An 18,738-nucleotide genomic window follows, 5' to 3' on the forward strand; every position below is an offset into this window, starting at 1 on the left:
GCTATAAACGGGAAACTCCAGGGATCCTTGTAATGAACCTGTTCTGCATCTTGATTGCATCAATGTCTGTATTCTGTTCGTGATATTGCACTGTAGTTTCATAAGGTACTACCATTGTGGGAAACCGTGTAAAGGGTACTGGGAATCTCATTATGTTATTTCTTTAGACTGCATGTAACTACACAATTGTTTCAAATACTTAGATTAATTAAATAAAGTTCAAATCTGCATTTTCTTAAAACAACAGGCAACCATGCCGGTGGGAGTGTAAGTTAATACAGTGATTTAGACAACTGCCAGTATCTATGAAGGCTGAACATATGCATGCTTTTGACCCAGCATATTTATGACTCCCAGGTACACATACCCTATATGTGTGCATATTTCTGTACAGCAAAAGAAAAGTAAAAAATGTTCATAAGATCCCTGTCTATAATAATCAAAAAAATAAAAACTTTCCAAATGTCCATCAATAATATAATGTTCAGATTGTGGAGTATTAACACAATGAAAAATTACCAGCAATGAGAATGAACAAATTATAACTATATGCAACAGTATGAATAAATCACACTAACATAATTGAAAAAAACAGAAAATCAAGCACGAAAGAGATCTGGTATGAGTTTATTTATATAAAATTCAAAATCTGATAAGATTAAGATATTGTTTTAGAAGTGATATGTATAGTTATCCTTAGTAATGGGTAGTAACTAGAAAGGAGAGCTCCTGGGTGCTGGTTACATGGTCACCACATATTAAATTTGTAAAAATTTATTGAGCTGTACATTCATTATTTCTTCATTTTTAGTATTTATATGCATCCCTAAAAAAAATTAGGTTGCAAACAAAGGCAGTAGTCGCTGTACTAGAACTTCCATGATTTATTTAATCACAAATATGTCTGTACATATTTCTCTTTATATTAGTCCATTTCTGTTTCTTATAATAGAAATACCTGAAACTGGGTAATTTATAAGGAAACAAAATTTATTGCTTACAGTTTCAGAGGCTTGGAAGGCCAAAGTCCAGGGAACACATCTGGTGATGGCCTTCTTTGGTGGTGACTTCAGTGACACAGGGTATCACATTGCAAATTGGCAGAAGCAAAGAAAGAGCTTCTCTTGTGCCTCTTTTAAAGCCCTTAGAACAATGCCCGTGACCACCATTAAACCATCAAATGGATTAATCCATTTGCTAGGGCATGGTCCTCACAATCTAATCACCACTTCACGTCCTCACCTTTCAAATACCATAATAGAATTTCCCACCCTCTTAACACTGTCACAATGTGGGTTAAGTTTATAATATATGTGGAATTTGGGGGACACAATTCAATGCACAGCACTCTTACACTGCTTTTTCTCATAATCCACTTCCATCAAGAGTCACACGGTTTCTGAGTCTACTGTCATAAAAGATTTTTTCAACTTTTATTGAGTTTTTATCCAAAAACAAATTTAATCAGAGGAAAGAATCAATGAGCTCAAAAATAAAACACACAAAATTATTCCATCAGAGGCACAAAAGAAAAAAGAATAAGAAACCCTACAGGCCAGAAGAGAATGGAACGATATATTAAGCATGCTGAAGGAAGAAGACTGTCAGCCAGGAATTCTCTATCCAGCAAAACTAACCCTCAAATATGAAGGAGAAATAAAGTCTTTCCCAGACAAACAAAAGCTAAGGGAATTCATCAACACTAGGCCTGTCCTACAAGAAATGCTAAAGGGAGCTCTTCACTAAAAAAAAAAAAAAAAAAAAAAAAAAAATGATGCTAAAGAGTAGCAAGAATACATCTGAAGGTACGTAACTCATTAGCAAAGTAAATACACATACAACCTCAGAACACTCCAATATGGTAAGGTTAGTGAATAAACCAATTTCATCCTTAGTATAAAGACTAAAGGATAAACCTAACAAGAAAATAACATACTCAACAACCATATAAGACAGAAGCAATATTAAAAGATGTAACTTGGAAAAACAAAATATTGAAAAGTTGGGGGGGTAAGGGGAATGACACCAAAGCATGGAGTTGGCTTTGGTTTTTTCTTTTTTCTTAGATATTAAAGTTAAGTTGTTATTAGTATAAAATTATTTGTTATAACTATAACATGTTTTTTGTAAGCCTCATGGTAACCATAACACAAAAATTTATGAGACATACAAAAAATAGATAATGAGAACTCAAAATGTAAAGCTAGAGAAAACCACTCAATCACAAAGGAAGACGGTAAGACGGGAAAAAGGGTTCCACAAAACAACCAGAGGGGAAAAAAATAGCAAAATGGCAGTACCAAGTCCCTATATGTAAATGGATTAAATGCCCCAATTAACAGACACAGAATGGCTGAATGGATTGTAAAACAACAACCAACAATAAGTTGCCTACAAGAAACTCACTTAATTGATAAAGACATACACCAGCTTAAAGTGAAGGGAAACTACCAGAAGAAAACATAGGGGAAATGCTACATGAAATGAGAGTGGGTAGTGCTTTTGGGGTGAGACTTCAAAGGAACAGGCAACTAAAGCAAATATACGTAAGTGGGACTACATCAAACTAAAAAGCTTCTGCACAGCAAGGGACACTGTCAACTAAGTGAAGAGACAACCTGCAGGATGGGAGAGAGTATTTGCATACTACATCAGACAAGGGGCTAATATCCAGGATATATAAGGAACTCAAGCAACTCAACAGGAAAAAACCAAATAACCCAATTCAAAAATGGATAAAGGACCTGAACAGATATTTCTCAAAAGAAGACATACAAATGGCCAAGAAACACATGAGAAAATGTTCAACATCACTAATCATCAGGGAAATGCAAATTAAAACCACAGAGAGATACCATCTCTCTCCAGTTAGAATGGCTATTATCAACAAGACAAAAAATAGTAAATGCTGGAGAGGATGTGGAGAAAAAGGAACTCTCCTATATTGCTGGTGGAAGTGTAAATTGGTACAGCCATTGTGGAAAACAGAAAGAGTTTCCTCAGAGAATTAAAAATAGATCTACCTTACAACCCAGCTGTCCCACTACCGGGTAAATACCTCAAAGAAATGAAATCAATATATCAAAAAGACATCTGTACTCCCATTTCTATCACAGCACTATTCACAATAGCCAAGAGATGGAATCAACCTAAATGCCCATCAATGGATGATTGGATATATACACAATGGAATACTACTCAGCTATATTTAAAAAAAAAAAAAAAAAAAGATATCCTGCCATTTGCAGCAACATGGAAGGAACTGGAAACCAAGTTAGTGAAATAAGTCAGGCAGAAAAAGACAAATACCATGTGATACCACTCATATGTGGAATCTTAAAAAAAAAAAAAAAAAAGAGGGAAGGGATTCTCATAGAAGAGAGTAGAATAATGGTTACCAGAAGCTGGGGGCAGTGGTGGAGAAAGTGGTGGTCTAATGGGTACAAAACTATGCACTCTACCCTAAATGAATCATTGTGCAGCATGTGCATATATTGAAATGGCATTCTGTACCCCACAAATGTATACAAATAAGTGTTAAAATATTTTGAGTTAAAAAAAGAATTCTATATCCAGCAAATCTCTCTTTCAAAAATGAAGGAAAAATTAAGTCATTACACGTCCCTCCCCCAAAAAGCGAAAGAATTCATCACTAGCAGACCTTCCCTAAAAGAAATAGTAAAGGGAGACCTTCAGGCTGAAGGGAAAGGACACAAGACAGTAACTCAAATCCACATAAAAAAATAAAGAGCACTTGTAAAGGTATCTACATATGGAAACATGAAAGAAAATATATTTTTTACCACGTAGGTATTTTTCTTTCCTAATTTGGAAGACAGATTCAGAAAGCAATAATTTAAAACTATGTTGGTGGACTTATAATGAATAAAGATGTATAAAAAAATAAATAAATATAAATAAAACTCTATTCAAACTTTATGTTCTATGTAAAAATTAACTAAAATGAGTGATAGCTCAAAGTGTGAAAACTAAAACTATAAAACTTCTAGAAAAAATTGTACAAAGAAATTTTTGTGGCCTCAGGATTTTTAGATATTACACCAAAAACATGATGCATAGAAGAAAAATCTTGATAAATAGGACTTTAACAAAATAAAGAACTTCAGCTACTCAGAAGACACTGATAGAATGAAAAGACAAGCTACAACCTGGGAAAAAATATTGGCTTATGACACAAATGATAAAAGATTTGTATCCAGATTTATGAAAAACTCAAAACTCAGTGAAAAGAAACCAAACATCTCAATTTTAAAAGCGACAAAATATTTGAACAGGCACTTCATCAAAGAATTTATGTGAACCTGAGAACACAATCCCAAGTTTTTGGTAAAACTATAATAATCCTTTGGCATAACTATAATAGTACTCTTTTAGTAACTGATAGAAGAAGCAATCGAAAAACAAAACCCAGGACAGATATAAAGGATTTAAACAACATAATTAACAAGCATGAAATAATGCATACGTATAGAATACTGCAACTGAAAAATCCACAGTAGTACTTTCAAACACATAAAATAATTATAAAAATTCTCCATATATTTAACCAAAAATACAATACTACCAACTTTCAGAAGATTTATTTCATACAGATCATGTTGATTCATTGAATGCAATGCAACAGTTTAGAAACTATGACCAAAAAAAGAAAGAAAGAAAGAAAAAAAGAAAGAAAGAAAGAATGTCTTTATGTGTGTGAAAAATAAGAAATATTTGCCTAAATAACCTAGTGCTTGAAAAGAAATCATAATGAAAATTAGAAAATAGTTTTGAACTAACTGGCAAGAAAAAATTTTATGTACCAAAATATATAAGATGGGGGGAGACATCATCAAGATGGCTGACTAGAGATGCCCAGCATTCAACTCCTTCAAAAAGAAAAGTCAAAACAACAAATAGATAACCACACATCAAATAGAATATCTAGGGAAGAACACGGGAAATCAGCAAAAAAAATGATGAAGGCCCCCTGAGGCAGCATAGAAAGTAAAATGAATTGTCCAGCCAGTATCAGCTTGGGGCCAGAAGAGATTCTCCACTGAGGGCAAAAGTTAAGTGGGAGATCCCCAGCACTCCACATTCCCACCATGGATACTCACAGTTCTAGCTACAGGAGATTCCCACAGCCCTTGCAGGTCCTTGGCCCAAGATAGGGAGCTTTCTGGAGTCTACATGACTGCATTACTTTAGAAATAAAATTCACACTAGGTCTTCCCACCCCTGGGAACCAGGCTGCCACAGTGCATTGCCATTCTGAGTGGAGCCACCACCAGAGAGCATCCTGCCCTGCAGCCTAATATCCCCAGCATCTTAACATCCCTGGAGACCTGCCAACATCTCACCACATCCACCCAGAGAGCTGTCACATCAGAACACCACCTAGATCTGGAGCTGCAGCTGTACTCCTGGCACCTGAACTTATGCAGCGCCACGCACCTTGGAAAACAGGCAGTCCAGCACAGCATGGAGGCCACCCCCAAGACAAAGGGAGCTGATGTGAGTACTCTCCAGACCCCCAAATCTGGCCACTCAGGACTCTCTGCTGCTGCCATAAGACCTCTCAGTGGAGGAGCTGCTGAGCACCTACCTTTCTAGCAGTTCCACCCACTCCAGAGGAAGAACCATCAAGAGCCTGTGTACCTCTCACGGGGGCCCAAGGGCTGGCTCACCCAGGGTCCACTGCCACCAATAATCCCACCCATTGGCCAGCTGAGCTGCTGCATGCCCACATGTGCCCCTCCAGGGTCCAAGAACTGGTCTATCTGGCAATCTTAGCCCCCAGCAGAGCTGCACCACAGCTTCAGCAAAGACCTGCAGTGCCAGTCAGTGAAGCATTCACAAAAACTTTGACATGGAATACAACCTAAGAAATCACACAGAGACTACAGTACTGCACCTGCACAGAACCAAAGCCATGTACCCTACCCAACCAACACTGTGGGACACATTTACAGGAAAATGTCTTTCCCCATGAAAGCTATTCTATAAAATTAGAGGATGTGACTGTTCCACCAGATGCACAAACATCGACATAGGCATACAAAAAATATGGAAAAGTAAGAAACATAACACCCCCAAAGGAACATATAAATTCTCTAGCAACAGATACCAAAGAAAAGGAAATCTATGAAATGCCTGTAAAGGAATTCAAAATAATGATCTTAAGGAAACTCAGTGAGATACAATAAAATACAAATAGACAATTCAACAAGATCAGGAGAACAATGTATGATCCAAATGAGAAATTCAACAAAGAGATAAATATTACAAAAAAGAGCCAAACAGAAATTTTGTAACTGAAGAATTCATTGAGTGAAATAGAAAACACAACCAAGAGCTTCAACAATACACTAGATCAAGCAGAAGAAAGAATTTCTGAACTTGAAAATAGGCCTTTTGACATAAACCAGTCAGGCAAAGAAAAAGAAAAAGAAAAATTTAATAAAAAAATGAAACCCACAAGACTTATAGGGCAGCTTTAAGCCAGCAAATGTTTACACTATGGGAATTCCATAAAGAACAGAGAAGGGAAAAGGCATTGAAAACCTATTTAATTGAATAATAGCTGAAAGATGTGAACATCCAGATACAGAAGCCCAAAGATACCCAAATAGATTCAGCCCAAAAAGGTCATCTCTGAGGCATATTATAGTCAAACTGTCAAAAGCCAAAGTCAAAGAGAGCATTCTAAACACAGCAAGAGAAAAGCATCAAGTCACATATAGCAGGATATCCATGAGACTAACAGCATATTTCTCAGCAGAAACCTTACAGGCCAGGAGAGAATGAGATAATATATTCAAAGAGCTGACAAAAAACTGCCAACCAAGAATACTCTACCCAGCAAAGTTATCCTTCAGAAATAAAGGAGAAATAAAGTCTTTCCCAGACAAGCAAAAACTGAGGAAATTCATCATCACTAGACTGTTCCACAATAAACCCTTAAGGTATTCCTAAAATTGGTAGCAAAAATACAACTATCATTATAAGAACATGCAAAAGAATAAAACTCACTGATAGAGCAGATACACAAATAAGAAAGAGGAATGAATTAAAACTTACCACTACAGAAAACTAAAAACTGCAAAGATAAACAATAAAAGGGGAAGAAAAGAACAAAAGTTACACAAATCAAGCAGAAAACAATTTTTAAAGTGACAGGAGTAAATCTATACCTTTCAATATCAATCTTGAATGTAAACAGTTTAAATCCCCCAATTAAAAGACATAGACTGGCTGAATAGATTTTTTTTTTTTTTTAAGAAAAAGACAACTATATGCTGCCTACAAGAAACTAACTTCACCTGTAAAGACACACATAGACTGAAAGTGAAGGGGTGGGAAAAGATATTTCATGCAAATGGAAACCAAAAACAAGCAGAAGTAGCTGTGTTTATATTAAATAAAATAGATTTTAAATAAAAATATGGAAAGAGACAAAGAAAATTATTGTATAATGAGAAGGGGATCAATTCAGCAAAAGGATATGATTGATAGATGTAAATATACATGCACCCAAGGTTGTGAGGATATAATTTACAGTAGTCAGAGAAATGCTTTGATAAATTAAAAAGTATTTTCAAAATCCTAATTTCTTTGGCTGTATGTACGTTTTATATCAACAGGTTTAAAACCTCAAAAAGGCTTTGGGGCCCACTGGAAACTGAAAGAACTCTCCACAACAACCATACATGGTAGTAAGAAAGTTCCTGCAAAATCAGTACAAGAAAGGATTGCAAGCAGTCAAGAACGCATAACAAATAGTAAGTAAATTTTTTGTGAATGAAAGAATGGAATAGACAGCCAAAATCAACTATATGAGGTAATCTGTTAGTCAGAATTTTCTAATGACTAATTTTTTGGTGAGAGTCTTAACGTTTGACTTAGAGATTGGTGTCATGGTGGTATGACTTAGCTTTTTTTTCCCATTTCCCTGTTAATGATATTTTTATATTGATTTTTAGGAACTTCTTGTCTTTACTACAGATATTCTCACTTTTAGTTACATTGCTAACTGGTTAATAATGTTTTTTGCCAATAGATAGGTTTAAAATTTTTATTTACTGCATATAAATTTGTTTTCTTTAGGATTTTAGTTATGTAGCATATTTGTCAAGACTTACCTAAAATTATGAAAATACTTACCTGTATTTTTCTCTAGTCCTTTTTTATTTCCATATTTGATTTGTCTTTAATTCATTAGGAATTTATTTTTTTAATAAGAAGAGTGATTGTATTCCAGTATGATGCTTTTTTCCAAATGACCCATTTATTAAACAGTCTTGTAGACTATTTGAAATACCAATTCACTTAGATATATTTTTGTTTCATCTTTTGTTCCCTTGAGCCACATGCCAAGTTCCTGCACCAGGATCAAACTCCTTAGTTATATTACATTAATAAACTTTTATTAGGCAAGTTTATTTCTCTCTTGTTTATGCTGTATCTCCAGTACCAAGCATAGGCCTGATGTTTGGGCATCATTTCTGGCCAATTAAATCAGAATCTAGGCTCAGTATTTTTTTAAAGCTCCTCAGATGATTACAACACACAGGCAAAGTCAGTGTAGGGAAAAAAACCTTTCCAATCTGGTTTTTTATATAGGCCAGGGAGGAGGAGGGACTAATCTACTTAGCCTACTCTTCTGAAAGCTGTTCTTTAGTTAATTTCTTATTCTAGAAGTATTTAATTAGTAAATTACTGTTCTTCAGATTCGTACGCTTTGAACTCAGGGAATCACTCACTGTCTGAGTTGTGATTCTACCCATTCCTATCCCCATAGATATCACCCTATATGATTTCTCTTTTTTAGGAGTTAAACGAAATTTTGTTTGCTAATGTCCTCATTAGTGGTTTTACCAGGACCTCATACATATTTGATATTTTGGGAGTCTTTTCTAGGGATTTTGAATGGAAAGAAAGGTAGTCCACTATATTGACCCAATTTTGCATATCTTTTTACTACTCACCTTCACATATGAATAACTACTTGGCTAAATATGAAATTAAGGATTTGGGGGTAAATTTCTATTTTTGTTAAAATTTCAACTTACAGAAAAGTGATTAAAAAAAAAAGAACTCTCTTATTTTGCTCTTTTGTTTGGTCTGACAATTTCTTCCTTTCAATTGGAGTGTTACTTCTTTTACATTAAATGTAATTATTGATATGGTTGATTTTATTTCTACCATGTCCCTATTTGTTGTCAGTTTTATCTGATCAGTTCTTTTTTCTTCAATTCCCCTTCCTGTCTTTTTCTGCTTAACTGAATATTTTCAGTATTCCGTTTTAATTCATCTCTTGGTTATTTACCTATACCACCTTGTATTTTTTGAGGCTGCTTTAATGATTACAAAATGCTTCCTTAACTTATCAAAATATTACCTAAAGTTAATATTGTCCTACTTTACTTAAGAGTAGGAACTTGGGTTAGTATAGTTACATGTCCTCCCTCCTTGTCTTTGGTGCTATTGTTATCATATATACTCATACTAGATCTACATGAATAACAGCCTCACATTATATAGTGTTACGACTTTTGTTTCAAATAATTTCATGTATTTTAACTTTATCAAAGTCTAATTTGTGTACGGAAACTGCATATATCTAGAGTGTAAAATTTGATGAGTTTTAACATATGTATAGAACTGTAAAACCATTGCAACTCTTGAGATAGGAAGCTTATCTATCACTCCCAAAAGTTCCTCCTGCTTTTTTTTTTTTTTGTAATTCCTCCCTCCCACCTATCCCCAGGCAATCACATGTGATTTTTGTCACCATAGGTTAGTTCGAATTTTCTGGAGTTCTATTTAAATGGTATCATAGAGTGAGTGCTATTTGCCAGGGGGGGGGGGGGGGTGAGGGGTGGGGCAACGGGCTGGCCAGTTAGTTCAGATGGTTAGAACACAGCCTTATAATTCCAAAGTCACAAGTTCAAATCCCAATACCGGCCAGCCACCAAAAAATAAAAAAATTTAAAAAATAAAATAAAATAAAGAGTGCTTGACTGGCATTTTTTACTCCACATAATTGTTTTGAGATTCATTCATGTTCTCATATGTATTAATAGCTTGTTCCTTCGTACTGCTGAGTAGTAGTTCATAGTAAGGATATAACATAATTTGTTTATTCATTTACCTGTTGATGGACATTTGCATTGTTTCCAGTATTGGCTGTTACAAATAAAGCTGCTGTGGACATTCATATACAAGCTTTTGTATGGACACAGGATTTTATTTCTCTTTGGTAAACACCTAGTGGAATGGCTGAATAGTATGGTATGTGTATGTATAACATTTTAAGAAATTTCCAAACTCTTATGCAAAATTTTTCATTCCTACCATCATTCAAGTTATACAAGCTATAGTTAATCCACTTTCTTGCTAACACTTGGTATCATACTTTTAATTTTAGCCATTCTTGCAAGATAGGTACTGGTATATAGTTAGGTTTTATTTTAATTTCTCTCATGACTAATCACAATGAGCTTCTTTTACATGCTTATTTTCCATCTGTCTTATTTGTAAAAGTGTCTGTTCAAATCCTTTGGCCATTTTTATTTGGGTTGTTTCTCTTTTTATTATTATTATAAGAGTTCTTTATATATTCTAGATACAAGTCCTTTATCAAATATATATTTTGCAAATATATTCTCCCAATATGTGGCTTTTTTTTCTTTTTTAAAGAAAATGTAATTTTATTAATACTACTTTTTACATTTTAGGATGTCGTTGCAGAGCAGTTGGGAGGGAGGGGGAGAGGGGAAAGGGGAAGGAAATGGAAAATGGAAGAAGGAGGAAGGAGGAGGGGCGGATTGAGGCCTGTGCACCCACCTCATTCCAACAGGGGAGACTGGGGGCTTCCAGCAGTGGCTTGGTCATTGCCAGGCTTTATGCAGATGTCAAGGGTGTGTGACAAAAGCCCCCGCCCCCCACCTTCCCAACTCGGGAACCCAGAGCCCTTCTTGCTGAAGCTTGGTGGTCATCGCTGAGCTGGTTGCATGTGTCGGGGAGCATGGCTGAGGGCTGAGGCCCCCACTACGCCAGCTCAGGAGAGCCCAGGCAGCTTCCTGCTGTGGCTAGGTGGTAGCCGCTGGGCTGGCTGCAGGTGTTGGGGGCATGGCCAGGGCCCTCAGCCCCCCACTACCCCAGCTTGGGAGGCCCAGGGTACATCATGCAGAGGCTCAGTAGTTGTTGCTGGGCTGGATGCAGGTGTCAGGAAGGCATGGCTGAGGACCTGATCCCCAACTCTCAGGATTGGTTGCAGGTGGTAGGGGGCATTGCTGAGGTCCCTGACTGGTTTGGTAGCTCAGGGGACTAATGGTCCTTCTAGGTGTTATAGGTGTTCTTTGGTGAAATGCAACTTTTACCAGTTAATATGAAACTTTGTCTCTGATTGTGAGTACTTTGTTTTTTCTTTCATTTCTGTGTTGGATTATTTGCTGTTCCCACCATTAAAACTCTGTGCTGGAACTAATTTGTTGTCCTTTGCTTACCTCTAAAATGGGGGAACTTTCTGTGGGGACCAGTACATGAGATCTGTGGTTCAGCTAAACTGCTACTTTGCTGCTGATTGCCTGGGGAAGGCTTTTTGTACAGCTCCGGTTTTAACGATTGACTTTATAGGTCCTTCAGCTCTCAAGAGATCTGGTGCACCTGGGTTGTGTAGAAACTCTGGTCTGGGCCTGAGTCTTTTAATCAAACCGCACCCCATGCAATTCTATATTCCTGACCTGTCTCTTCTGAGTGGTCCTTCGCTGACTGGGGTGCAGATCAGCTGTCCTTGCTGTGCCCCAGTGTTCTCTCACTGGGCATGTCTCCTCAACCACCTGTGCTGCAAATACTTCCCATGGGATGGGCCATGCTCCAGTCCCTTGCAATGACTCACCGGCCTCTGAGTGGCTCCTTTTTTCAGTTGTTGTGGCTCCTTGCTCCTACGTGGGTCCACAGGAACCCTATTAGTGGTCTTGCTGGCCTGGGGGACACCAAGGCCCTCTTCTTCCCTGCTGCCTCCTCCAAGCCACTTCATCCAAAGGGTACAGCTGCGGCTTTTGTCAGCTTCTGCTCCATGTGCTTAGCACCTCCAGCCTGGATGCAGCCGGGGCTCGAAATGGTCAGAGCAGTTTTTTCTTTCTCTCATCATGGCTTCTCCTGCCTTCGTGCACTCTGTAGGTCTCTCCTCCTCTTCCCCTGAGCTCTAGTGGCGCCAGCTTGATGGTTGTTGTCTTTTTATAGTTGTAAATTGGTTGATTTGTGGGAGAGAATGACACTGGGGACCATCTATTCTGCCATCTTGATGAGACTCCCAATATGTGGCTTGACCTTTCACTTCACAATAGAAATAAAAGAGCAAATGTTTATAATTTGGTGAAATTCAATTTATCAATTATTTTCTAATATAGTTTATGGGGGGTTTGTTTAAGAATTAAATAAGAATTCATTTTTTGTGAATCCAGTTCTACTAAGAGTATTGTCTATATTTTTTCTATAAATTTTTTGTGTATATAGTTTTTAGTTTAGAGTTGTAGCTCTTACACTTAGGTGTCTAATTCATTTTGAGTGTAAATTTTGCTAATTAGGTGAAGTAAGTGTCAAGGATCATATATTTGCATATTTGTTAAAGAGATTATCCTTTCCTCGTTGAATAGTCTTCGAACATTTCTCAAAAAAATCAATGGACCACATGTGTATTGGTCTATGTCTGTACTCTGTATTCTGTTCCACAGATGCCAAGACCAAACTATCTAGATAAGTGTAGTTTATGACATACAGAAAGTCCCCAACTTAAATGGTTGACTTAAAATGTTTTGATTTTATAATGGTGTGAAAATGATACACATTCAGTAGAAGTTGTACTTTGAATTTTCATATTTTATATTTATTATTATAAAGTAGGCTTTGTGTTAGATTGTTTTGCCCAACTATAGGTCAATGTAAGTGTTCCGAGCATGCTTAAGGTAGGCTAGGCTAAACTACGATGTTTGGTAGGTTAGGTGTATTAAATGCATTTTCAGATTATGATAATTTCAATTTTTAAAGAGTTTATCATATTGTAATTTCATTGTAAGTTGTGGAGCATCTACATCTTGAAGTCAGGTAGTATAAGTCCTCCAACTTTGCTGTTACTTTACAAAATTATATTGACTATTCTAGATTCTTTTAATTCCACATAAATTTTTACATATGCTTGTCAATTTCTGAAATATATACTCTGGAATTATGATTGGAATAGGTTGAATCTATACATCAATTTGGGGAGAATTGTTATCTTAACAAATGGAGTTTTCCAATCCATGAACATAAAATTCATTGACATTTATTTAGGATTTCTTCAATTTCTCTCAGCAATGTTTTCTAGTTCGTACTGTGCAGATACATCTTTGAAAATTATATTATACACAGCATTTTAAAATTCCAATTTCTGATTGATCACTACTGCTAGTAGTAGTATTTTCTTTTTTTTTACAAGTTTATAATAAAAATTTATTAATTTTTTATTTTTTATTTTATTTTATTTTATTTATTTTATTTATTTTTTTTTAAAATTTTTATTTTGTCGATATACATTGTGGCTGATTATTGTTGCCCCTCACCAAAACCTACCTCCCTCCTCCCTCTCCTCCCTCCCCCCCACCAATGTCCCCTCTGTTTGCTTGTCATATCAACTTCAAGTAATTGTGGTTGTTATATCTTCTCCCCACCCCACCCCCCCAGTTTTTTTTTTTTTTTGTGTGTGTGTGTGTGTGTGTGTGAATTTATATATTAATTTTTAGCTCCCACCAGTAAGTGAGAACATGTGGTATTTCTCTTTCTGTGCCTGACTTGTTTCACTTAATATAATTCTCTCAAGGTCCATCCATGTTGTTGCAAATGGCAGTATTTCATTCGTTTTTATAGCTGAGTAGTATTCCATTGTGTGTAGTATTTTCTTAATTGATCCTATAATCTTATAGTCCTATATCTTACTAAAAATGATTACTAGTTCTAGCAACCTTTTTATTTATTTCTTAGCATTTTCTGCATAGACAATTATGTCATCTGAGAATAAAGAATATTTACTTCTTCATTTTTAATCTATGTACTTTTTATTTACTTTTCCTGCCTATGGCTAGAACCTCTAAGAAAATGTTGACTAAAAGTGGTGAGAGTAGAAGTCCTAATCTCATTCCTGATCTGAGATGGAAAGTGTTACGTCATTTATGTTTAAATAAATTGTGGGCTGTAGATTTTTGTAGATGCCCTTTATCAGGTTGAGGTAGTTCTATTCTCTTCCTAGTTTGCTGTGAGGTTTTTTTATTATTATCATAAGTAGATGCAGGATTTTGACAAATTCTCTTTAGCATTGATTGAATGCTTTTTAAATCATGTAATCTAGTATATTACATTGATTTTCAAATATTAACCCAAACTTGTACTGGGATAAATTGTATTGGCTGTGATATATTAACCTTTTAATGTACTAGTGGACTCAATTTGCTAAAATTTTGATTTTTTCTATTCCTATAATATCCTGTCTCATTTAATAACAGGTGCAATGTTTGCTCGTCTTCTCTTTTCAAAAAGAGCTAGCATAAAGTTGGTATTATTTCTTTTTTACATATTTGGTAGAATTCACCATCTGGGCCTGAAATTTTCTCTGTGGGAAGGTTTATTTCTACAGATTCAATTTTTAAAATAGATATAGGGCTATTCAGATTACCTTCTTGAATAAACTTTGTATGTTTGTGTAAATTTTAATTTCATTCCTTTAAATATTTTCTGGTATGCAAATCAGAAACTTAGAAATAGTTTGCTCCATTTAAGACTCACTTTTTTAAGCTTCATTAGGTGAGACCAGAGAAGTCTTTCATCTAGGACTAACTTGCTTTCCTCACTAAGGATACCCTTCTTTGCACTGTACCCCATGCTCTGTGTATCAGAAGTTTCTCACTCTGGCTGCCTGGAACATGAGCTTTATGTGAACTCCAAGCATTGTTCTGCCTGCTCCTCCCTGTAGTCCTTTATCAACTTCAGACAGAAATTCAAGGATAACCCTCTGCAGATCTCCAGAAGACTCTTTGTGTGCATGTCTCTCCTCTCTGCATGTTGACCTGTGAATTTGCCTACCTTGGCCTTCCTAAATGCTAAACTTTATTTTCTCAACTCAGCAAAACCACTGGGTTCTATTTGGATTTCCACTCCTTGCAATATACACTGAAAGTTCTTTTTAAATAAAAAGCTGTCACAATCAAAGTGTTCTCTTCTTTATTTATCTTTTCCTGGAGATCACTGTCTTGTACTGCCTGTTGTCCAACACATGAAAACCTTTGTCATATATTTTGTCCAGATCTTTAGTTGTTTAAGGCAGAAGAGGAAGTTCAGCCCTTGTTATGCCATCATAGTAAAAGTGGAAGTGATTATCTTTATTATTAAAAGATGAAGAGAAAACTTAAAATAACTTTCTATATTTATTCACGTATTTACCATTCCTGGCTTTCTATTCCTAGCTAAAAATCTTAATTTCCTTCTGTTGTCATTTCTCTTCAGCCTGTAAAACTGCCTTTGATAGTTCTCATAGTTCAGGTCTGCTAGCAATGAATTTTCTTAAGTTTATTTATCTAAAGATATCTACCTTTTGCCTGTTTTTGAAGAATATTTTTGCTGGATACTGAATTCTAGGTTGACTATTTTTTTTTCTTTCAACAAGATATTTGTCCATTATCTTCTGGTGTGTATTATTTCTACAGTGAAGTCAAGACACTATTCTTATCCTTGTTCTACTATGTCAGGAGTCAGCAAACTTTACCTGTAAAGGCCCATATAGTAAATATTTTAGGCCTTGTTGGATACATATAGTCTTCATTATATAATACTCTTTTGTAACTTTTGTAAAAATATGAAAACCAAGGCAGGAACCACAGGAAACCCCAGTGTTTAACAGAAGGCAGGAGCACACCTAGAGACCCAAGCAGGAGCCACAGGCAGCCCCCACTGCCTGCCAGAAGGCAGAACACACAGGAACAGGAACCCAGGCAGGAGCCACAGGCAGACCCCCACCTGACAGAGGCAGGAGCAGGCTGCAAATACCACTTCCACATGGGTGGTCCACCTAAGCCATGAGCACAGCCACTACTACTGCGAAGGTGGCTCACCACTACAGTAGCAGCCACAGCCACCATGCAGGTGGCCTACTACCCACTTGACTTCAGTGACACAAGGAGAGCCACCAGTGGAGCCTGGAAAAAGAAGAGGAAATCTCTCTCCTCAAAGCCCACTCCAGAGTTACAGAAGAAGTAACTGTTCTACCAGATGACCAAACAACAATGTAGAGGTATAAGAAATATGAAAAAAAAAATAACCAGGAAAATATGGCACCACCAAAAGAATATAGTAATTCTCAAGTACCAGACCCCACAGAGAAGGAAACCTTTGAAATAATTGATAAAGAATACTGAGTAACAATCTTAAGGAAACTCAGTGAGATATGAGAAGGCAACAAAATGAAATGACAAAAAATATCCAGGATATGGAGGAAATTTACAGATATTAATACCTTAAAAAGGAATATAGCAGAACTCCTAGAACTGAAGGATTCATTCAATGAAATAAAAAACACAACCAAGAGTTTAAGCAGCAGATTAGAGCAAGCAGAAGAAAGAACCTCTGATCATGAATGTGGTCTTTTAAACATAACACAGGCAGTCAAAACACAGGAAAATAATTTTTTTAATGAAGAAAATCTAAGACATCTAGCCAACAACCTTAAGCACATAAACATCTGAATCATGGGTGCTCCAGAAGGAGAAGAGAAAGAAAAGGGATAGAAAACCCATTCAATGAAATAATTGCAAATAATTTCCCAGGTTTAGGGAGAGACACAGACTTTCAGATCACAGAGGCTCAAAGACACCCAAACAGATTCAACCCAAAAAGATCCTCTCTGGAGATACATTATAGTCAAACTGGCAAAGCTCAAAGACAAAGACAGAACACTAAAAGCAGCAAGAAAAAAAGCATCAAGTCACCTATAAGGGACTCCTCATCAGACTAACAGCTGAATTCTCAAGAGAAACTCTACAGTCCTCAAGAAATTGGGATGATGTATTCAAAACACTAAAAAACACCCTGCCAGCCAAGAATACTATACCCAAAAAGGCTATCCTTCAAAAAAGAGGGAGAAATAGTGTATTTTCCAGAAAAATAAATCTGCAGGAGTTCACCACCATATTACCAGCCCTGTAAGAAATCCTCAAGGGTGTCCTACATCTGGAATACAAAAAATAATAATCATTATCACAAATACACAAGAAAGAACAAAACCCACTAGTAGAACAAAAATGCAAATGAGAAACATAAAGAAACTAAATCTTACCACCACAAAAAACCAACAAGCATTGAAGACAAACAATAAAAGGGGAAGAAAGGAACAAAAAATATTTAATACTTCCAAATGAAAATTGATAAAATGCCAGGAGTAAGACAATAACTTTCAATAACAACCCTAAATGTAAATGGATTAAACTTCTGACTCAAAAGATACAGACTGACTGATTGGATTAAAAAGATAGATCCAACTATATGCTGTCTTCAAGAGACTCACCTAACCTGTAAAAACATGCACAGACTAATAGTGAAGGAATGGAAAAAGATACACTACACAAATGGAAACCCAAAATGAGCAGGTGTTGCTATTCTTATATCAGATAAAATAGACTTTAAGCCAAAAACCACAAAAAGAGACAAATAATATAATGATAAAGGGATCTATCTAGCAAGAAGACATAGCAATCATAAATATATATGCACCCAACTCAGGAGCATCCAGATATATAAAGCAAACACTATTAGACCTAAAGAAAGAGATAGACCCCAATATGATAATACCCTTCTCTCAGGATTGGACAGACCACCTAGGCAACAAATCAGCAGAGAAACATAGGACTTAAGTTACACTTTAGATGAATTGGAACTGACAGAACATTTCATCCAGCAATTACAGAATATACATTCTTCTCATCAGCACATGGAACATTCTCCAGGATAGACCACATGTTAGGTAAATAATCAAATCTCCACAAACATTAAAAAACTGAAATAATTTCAAGTATTATTTCTGACCACAATGGATTAAAACTAGAAATCAATAACAAGCAAAACTCAGAAATTATACAAATACATGGAAATTAAACAACATATTCCTGAATGACCTATGGGTCCAAGAAGAAATTAAACAGGAAATCAAAATATTTCTTGAAACTAATGAAAATAAAGACACATCATACCAAAACCTGTAGGCTATGCAAAAGCAGTACTAAGAGGGAATTTTATTGCAATAAACACTTACATCAAAAGAACAGAAAGACCTCAAATAAGCAACCCAGCACTACACCTCACACAACTAGAAAGACAACAATCCAATACCAAAATTAGTAGATGGACAGAAATAATTATGATCGGAACACAACTAAATGCAATAGATACCCAACCCAAAAAACAACACAAAAGATCAATGAAACAAAGCAGTTGTTTTTTGAGAAGATAAAATAGACAAACTATTAGCTAGGTTAACAAAAAAAGAGAGGAGAGAAGACCCAAATAACAAAAATCAGAAATGAAAAAGGAGACATTACAACCAATACCACAGAAATGCAAAGAATCATTATAGACTATTATAAACAACTATAGGGCAACAAATCTGAAAACCTTGAGCAAGTGGATAAATTTCTGGACAAATACAAACTA

General features: G+C 35.9%; 1 protein-coding gene across 1 annotated transcript in view; it reads left to right on the forward strand.

Moving 5' to 3' along the window:
• Nucleotides 1-18,738, forward strand: part of FAM227B (family with sequence similarity 227 member B) — a 229,500-nt gene that overhangs the window by 36,862 nt on the left and 173,900 nt on the right. The window contains exon 9 of the mRNA XM_063090056.1: nt 7,647-7,784. Coding sequence (XP_062946126.1) covers nt 7,647-7,784 — 138 coding nt within the window. The remainder of the gene's footprint in view (nt 1-7,646; nt 7,785-18,738) is intronic.

This window comes from Cynocephalus volans, chromosome 3, assembly GCF_027409185.1.
Source record: "Cynocephalus volans isolate mCynVol1 chromosome 3, mCynVol1.pri, whole genome shotgun sequence".
NCBI classification, from domain to species: Eukaryota; Metazoa; Chordata; class Mammalia; order Dermoptera; family Cynocephalidae; genus Cynocephalus; species Cynocephalus volans.